The sequence below is a fragment of the Sinocyclocheilus rhinocerous genome, unplaced genomic scaffold, assembly GCF_001515625.1.
Source record: "Sinocyclocheilus rhinocerous isolate Xijiao unplaced genomic scaffold, SAMN03320098_v1.1 scaffold1622, whole genome shotgun sequence".
NCBI classification, from domain to species: Eukaryota; Metazoa; Chordata; class Actinopteri; order Cypriniformes; family Cyprinidae; genus Sinocyclocheilus; species Sinocyclocheilus rhinocerous.
In genome coordinates, this window is record NW_015654513.1 from 747,477 (window position 1) to 755,049 (window position 7,573).

General features: G+C 39.0%; 1 protein-coding gene across 1 annotated transcript in view; it reads right to left on the reverse strand.

Annotated features, from left to right (window-relative positions):
• Positions 1-1,842: 1,842 nt before the first annotated feature.
• Positions 1,843-7,573, reverse strand: part of LOC107717443 (uncharacterized) — an 11,660-nt gene continuing 5,929 nt past the window's right edge. The window contains exons 4-9 of the mRNA XM_016524189.1: positions 7,089-7,361; positions 5,789-6,085; positions 4,409-4,696; positions 4,137-4,315; positions 3,582-3,683; positions 1,843-3,452 (exon numbers count right to left, since the gene is read on the reverse strand). Of these exons, the coding sequence (XP_016379675.1) occupies positions 2,502-3,452; positions 3,582-3,683; positions 4,137-4,315; positions 4,409-4,696; positions 5,789-6,085; positions 7,089-7,361 (2,090 nt within the window). The 3' untranslated portion in view covers positions 1,843-2,501. The remainder of the gene's footprint in view (positions 3,453-3,581; positions 3,684-4,136; positions 4,316-4,408; positions 4,697-5,788; positions 6,086-7,088; positions 7,362-7,573) is intronic.

Here is a 7,573-nt window from a genome sequence, read left to right on the forward strand (position 1 = left end):
AATTTAAATTTAATGTAAATGTAAATAACAAAACTACATTGAAATTTTAAAACAAGCCCCAAATCAAGTACATAAGTAACACAAATAAAAGGAATCTCTTCATATAAACAAAATAAGGCTTTGTCTGTGCTCTTTCCCTTTAAAATTAGAGGCTAACACTGCATTTTAATCATGATCGAAACAAAGATGCTGCATACATGCAACATGAGCAGTTTTTAATCTAAATTAGATTGTATAATTTCGAAATTTGAAGCAAAAACAGAATGATTTGACAGTTTTGTGAAACTATACGTAAAAAATAATAAAAATATCTGCATGAAACAGCGGAGCTGAATGAGACGCAGATTCACTCTCTGCCAGCAGGTGGCGCTTAAAGCATTTCCTTGGTTTCTGCTGTAAACAAAGCAGCGCTGAACTTATGAACTTTAATATGCATTATACAGAGGCAAGATGAAAAGAAAAAATACCATCTAAACTTTTCTAAAGACAGTAAGTTCCCCTCAGACATGGATTCATATAAACTCCTACCTCTAAATGAATCGCGATTTGTTTAGCATCTCAACCGATTTGAATCGTCACATATTTGAATCGATTTTCAACCGGCTCGCAGTTAATCGTTACATCCCTAGTCAACATACATTGAAATGTTGTTTAATTAGTGGTTTAGCACTTTAGTCAGGCTTAAATGTGAGGTAGTGATCATCTTCAGTTAGAAAGTCTACCCACAAACCTCCAGTCTGTCAGATCTGCCCACACTTCAAGACGTTGATACGAATATCGAGTTAGCTACCATCCCCACTACTCACTGTGATTTAACATCAGCTCCCACAGATAGTGTGGTAGGAGCGGGTTCCTGGACTCATACAACATTAACAGGCAGTGGTGTTCAGGTTCTACCGGAGGCACCAGGAATATATGTAAACTGATATGTGAGACTGTTATTGTCTTACAACTATGACTATAAATCCAAAATTATTTGTGTAACATTGTAGCAACACAAACAATCTAGATTTTCTTACAAACCATGTCCACTTGCTCCTCAAGCTAATTTAACTACACAAGACATTCTGGGGCTACTTCTCAGCTTGCGTCACTTTTGCACACTGTATTTCAGCATAAAAAAGTGTCTTATTCACTAATCACCTGCAATCACTGCCATTCTTTTCAACCCAAACACACCTGCTTTTTCTGTAATTTTTGATTGTGGGATTAATTCATCAAATGATGATGAAACAATCGCATAATGGTATGCAACCAAGAACACTTTTTACATTTTAGAAAGCCAATTCAGGTGTTTGTATCGCAGTGGTGGAGAGATTCTGTAAGGTGCCAGTAAAAGTACAGCATATTGCAGTAGTCTGCTGCATCCTCCACAACTGAGCACTCACTCAATATTTTGTCACATTTTCCTCTTCACCTGATTTGCATAACTGCTTTTGTGAATTGCTTAGCGCCAAAATGGTGCAAGGATCAATTCATTCCAATCACAATGCACCAGAAAACTCACTAATGATGGAGACAGCCTCACTATTTAGATATATCAGACACAGCTCACTCAATGAAGCAAACCTGTTTACGTATACTGTTGCCAACATCTGTTTCTCATCAACCATTTTTTTTAAAGATTACAGAAATGTTTAAACAAACTTCATGGAAAGATTTCAACAGCAATATTTTTGTTACTGACTGAACAGGAAATGTGCACTGTCACATCTCTGGACAAGAACATCCATAGGTTGGATTGATAGAAGAACATTCTCAAAAATGTCCTCCAGGCACAGAGTCACAGATTAGTCTACGAAGGATTGTGATTTATTTATTTTTTTTGGTCAAATTGTATTTCTTCCTTCTGCTTTGCACTTCTGTAGTTTCCTCATTCATCTCCCTTGTCAAAATGACATGTTGACTTGCATGGGTCAAAGTGATACATGAATTTTCCACTTTTCCAGTCCTCTGACAGTGAAAGGTTGGTCGCTTTCTCAGTATCAGTCCAGCTATTTGGATTCTCCGACTGGTCGAAATGGAGCAGAAATGATCTCATAAAGAATGAAAATGATTAATGTCCCATGTTCCTGTGTGCCTTTCCCCAAATTCAATCACAATAACTTGGATTACGGAACCGATAACATAATTTATTTTCTCAATATCTTCATGCAGTGATGTATTATTTCTGGGAAGGGAGATTTGTCTTTGTACACTTCTTGGAATATCCCAGACAGCCTCCCTCATTCTGTATTAAATTAGCCAATGGTGTAAGGTTGGAAATGCTTCTTCTCTCGAACTCTGCTACAGGGTGATTACATATTAGTAAACTGAGTGGATTTACAGTGGATCTTTCTATTGATGCATGTTAATTGTATTAAAAGTGAGACTCAAAAGACTGAGGAACCCACCCCCTTAGGAAGTCATTTAGCTCTTCTTTGTTGTTAAGTCTAGTGTCTCGATTGTCTGTGGTGGTTAATACACTAGGAGGAGGCAGGAACAAGGCTATGGTTTTAATCTCAGTTGGTGGCAGCTCCATCAGTGCTTGAAGGTGGTGCACTGTCATTGGGGGCAGCCGAGTCTAGACCTCCACTGGAGATGAGCTCAGGAGTTTTAACTGAGCTTTTCCCAGTATCAGGGGTTTTGGGAGGGGTTGTGCCCTTCACATCCAGCCCAGGAGATATGGGTGCACTCGGCTCTGACTCGATGTCAGCCTTGGATTCGGGAGTACCATTTGTGGTTGGTTTTGAGTCGAGAATCTGTGAGACTGGTGGTTTAGACTGTGGAGTAGGTGAACTTGGTTTAGGCTCAGGAGAGACCAGTTTAGGAGTCTTGGGATCAGGTGTTGGGCTCGCAGCAGGTTTTTGTTCAGGAGTGCCAACTTTAGCTGGTGTGGGTTCAGGAGTAGGTGAAACTGCTGGTTTGGCATCTGGCGTAACGGCTGGTTTTGCATCAGGAGTTGGTGTTACTGCTTTTGGAGGTTCAGGGGTTGGACTTGGAATTGGTTTAACTTCAGTTGTTGGTTTCATATCAGGTGTCACAGGTTGCTTGGGTTCTGGTGATGGGCTTAAGGTCGGTTTTGTTTCAGGTGGTGGTGAGATGGTCATTTTCGGTTCAGGTGTAGCAGCGGGTTTGGGTACAGGTGTTGGTGTGACCGCAGGCTTGGGTTTAGGTTCAGGCGTTACTGGTGGTTTGGGTTCGGGAGAAGGTGGTGGAGGAGCAGTCGACTTGGCCACAGGTGCTGGTTTTGGAGGTGAGGGGGCTGTCTTTGACTCTGGAGTTTGGTTGGGAACGGCTTTGACATCAGGGGCAGCAGAGGAACTCAATACATCAGAATCTGCTAAGGCTGCTGTTGGGGCATCAGTGTCACTGTCAAGCGGGAGCCCAGTGGTATTAAATCCCACTCCAGAGTCACTGGTCTCCATGTTCCTCTCTTGAAGGCTTGGCTCTTTAGTAGACACCTCCAAACCCTGAGGAACATACACATAACTTAGCGTTCCTAGAGCATTTTCACAACATTCAACATAATTCAGCATTTTATATAGAGCAAATGCTTGGGGTTTAGATATACAGATGTCTTTTAGCTTCCTGGTGCTCACCTTAATGCTGACCTCTGTGCTCTGTGATTTCTCAGTGATGTCTTCTTTCTGTGACAGGGCCGGGGCTTCCTCATTCTGATGGGTACAGGCATCTTTGACAACCTGCAAAAAATATGAGCAAAGTGCTTAGTGAGTTAAACTTTTTTCTTTCTCCTTTCATGTTGGAGAAGACAAGAAATACAAATGTGAAGCATAAGGCAAATGTTTGTACTTTACATTTCTTACATATTGACACTTATAAGTGTGGACACTTATATAATTATTCAAGTAATTTAATATATTGTAACTTTTTTTGCCATACAATATTCACAGAAATATCCCATTCCCTTTTGGCTTTGACCATTTTCACCTTTCATACAAACACATCATAATAAAGATTGATAAATAAAAATGAAAACTGAAATGAGCCTCATTTGTTTGGAGATGGCACTTATTTTGTATCTTATATTTCGCATCTAATGCAATGACATTAGTATAAGTCCAAATACTGTTTAAGGCCACTGAATATTCAATTGTTTTTATTCACATTTTGGTGGTAAGATAGGTGGTAAATACCTGTCTGAAGGCATCTCCCTCCACTTTGCCTGCATTCTGGGCTTTCTCCTCAATGGCTCTGGCCTTTGCTGCACGTTTGCGTATCTTCACCAAACATGACACCAAGCACACCAACAGCAGCAGCACCAACAATGCTACCAGAACAATGATGGCAATATAGAGTTTTGGAAGCCTGTACGCTGAGTGAGGAAGATAGACATAATTATGTCCAAAACATGAAAGTTAAATTAACTATTCATTTCATTTCCCTTTGTCACATTGTATGTCCTCACGTTCTATCTCCAGGTGGACATCAGACACCAGGAACCCCTGATGGTCAGTCACACTGAAAACTCCGGCATCGCTGGCCCTCACATCCGTCAGAAGACACAAAGAATCCTCCAAAGAGAGACGACCCTCAAGATCCACGTTAGGAGGCACGCTGAGCTCTCCGTTATCCATAATCAAATACTTATGTTTATCAGACTGAGGGATGTACAGAAGGCGAGCTAAAGAGCTATTCATGTGCAGGTTTATTTTCAGAGTGCCACCGTATGAAAGGGTCGCAAATATCTGATGTGCTGGTAGAAAGAAAGAAGGAAGGAGAAAAAGAAGGAAAGCTGTTACTAGAGCTGAGATGATGTCACGAGAGCAAAGAAAGAAGAAAAAGAATCGGCAGGGAGGAGAACGCATAAATATTTTAGGGAATAAATGCTGCAGGCAGAAAATGACAGACTCTATTCCATTTTTGTACTTGAGTCTAGAGTCTCTCTTCCTCTTTTTGTACTTCCCCTACTATCCTTTCTTGTTATGTTTTATAACGTACCTGAAGAGTTCTCCACTGACTGTACACTTTTAAAAATAAAAGTTATTTATTGGCATCAATGGTTCCAAGGAGAACTTTTAACATCTATGAAAGCTTTCCACCAAGTTCTTTATCGTGGAAAATAATTCTTGTTCTTTACCATTAAATGTTCTTTACACTGGTTCTTTTAAGAACTGTTCACTGAAAGATTTTTTGGTGAACCCAAAATGGTTCTTGTATGGCATTGCTGCAAAACACCACCTTTAGAAGCTTAATATTTAAGAGTGTATATTACATACAAATATATATGTAATACAAATATATATGTAAGGTATATTTCACACCTTTTTCACACGTTTTTGGCTCTCAGAATACCAAGAGTTTTTGTATGATGAACATTAAACTGTTTATTTGTCCATTGTCCCTGACAAAATTCTCCTACACTAGTTTCATATATCTCACATCATTCTGCGGCCTCTTGCTCTTCATGAAATCAAATAATATCACCACAAATCAATACTTCCATTTATTTATAGACATGTAATGTGCGGGAAAATATACAGCTATTTGGTTATTAGTGCAAAATAAATCTCATCAGAATGATACAAGACCCTTCTACTTCACACAGTGGTCCTATTCGCAGCCTTTGGGTTTATTTTTAGCTGATTTATTTTATTATCCTTCACATATTTTATTTCTCCTTCAAAATGTCCTCCATAGCTAATCATATATTAATATTGTATCAAAATTACAATTACAAATTATTGCTGTACTTGTTTTAGTCAGAAGGTCAGGATTAGGACATTAATATGTTATTTGAAAATAATATAAGTGCGTGTTTTCCCTTCTCTCTTCTTCCCACTCTCACCTTTCACGTTCAGGCAGATCTTCTTCTGGACTTTCCCAATGGAATCACTAAAGGTGTAACTGCCTTCATCAGCCCCAGTAACGGCACGCAAAGTGAACTTTTGAGGAGTGATCTCAACGCGGTCCTGGTAATTCTCCTTGGGCGTTCCATCAGCATTCAGCAGTTCATCAGCCGGCAATGACGTCTGATTGGCCTCCACGGTGCTGTGGCGAAAGCCCACACGCACTGGCTCCGAGATATCATGCAGCGATACATGAAAATCTAAGCCGTACCTAACAATGACCTCACTAGAGCAATCTGGAAAAATGAGAGAGAGAAAGGAGAGGAACACATGAGATAAATGAGATGTGGAACTTGCCCTGCCTTTGAAAAGTATACTGTATGAACTTACTATTAGATAAACTACTATACACTGAAATTAACCTAATGTAACATGAACAATTGCTAGTTCTAAATACATCAGCTGTCTGTACTCCCCATTAAAATTGGTATTTTGGTCTGTCCCATGTCAGATGTAGATGCTAGACCTTCTCGACTGTATCCAACAAAATCAATACAGCGTAATGTTTTGACATCTTCCAATGAATTGACATTCAGTTCATTTTAGTAAAGCAAATTTTAATTATTAAATTTAAACCCCACATTTTGGAACATCTTTCTACAGTATTATGAGAAGTAAATCATTAAATTCCATTTTCCACATTTTTGTAGTTGGTCAAGTAGAACCATCAACCTTGTTTCCAAAAGTTTTTGTAAGAAATTGTGAAATTAATATTTTCTTTTAATTATGGGAAATATACGTTTAGCAGTAACTACAAACCAGCATATAATGAATGACAGTTTTGCTATATTCTTTTTAATTTAATCTATTTTATCTGTTTAATTTGAATGTTTATCTAATGTTTATTAGAAAAAAAAGACATAGAAAATAAACAGAAAATAAAACAGTTCATATCACGAGCTCAGTTTGACTTTCCTAAGTGCTTCCTTTCTCTGACTAATTGTTGAAAGAAAAAAGGCCAAGTGCCATTAAGCACAGCTGATAATGGAAGAAACAGATAGTTGGGTAGAGAGCAAGAAGGATCTTTAGGTAGAGAAGAACGGAAGGCAACCAGTGTGGCTTGACAGAGCTACAATTACTGCAGCAGGTCATTAAACCTCCCTTACTGTTCACCACATGACTTCCTATAATAATGGAAGTCACTCAGAGCTATTCTAGTGCGCATGTGTGCGCATCCAATTTAGTGTACAAGCTGCTGTACAAAATGAGCAAACAATTTTTTGGTAAATTATGCAGTACCTCTAACATAGAGTGTGATGTGTGTAACGTCCTCTGGATTTTGGTTAGATGTGACGGTGTAGACTCCTTCATCACTTTCTCCAACATTCTCCAGGATCAGGTGGCTCGAAGCAGAGTTGAGTTTGGCACGGAGATCCACCACCTTCCCAGCACTCATCAGCGGCTTCTCACGACCTGGGACAATCGAAGGCCTGAACGTGACGTCAGCTCCATCGGCCGGCACGAGGATGTGGAAGTCTTCCCCAAAAAACAGAGTCTGAGACATCTCTTGGGCTACAAGAAAAACAAAGATATATATATATATATATATATATATATATTATTTTTTTATGTTAATATAGGACCATATCTTACATAGACATTAAGGGGACCTCCACACCAACTACCAAATAAAAAATAATAATAATAATAATTTAATTTAAATGCAGCCGTTACCCCGAAAACCCTGTAAACAAAGCAGCTGCACTACTTTCTGTTTCTGAAAG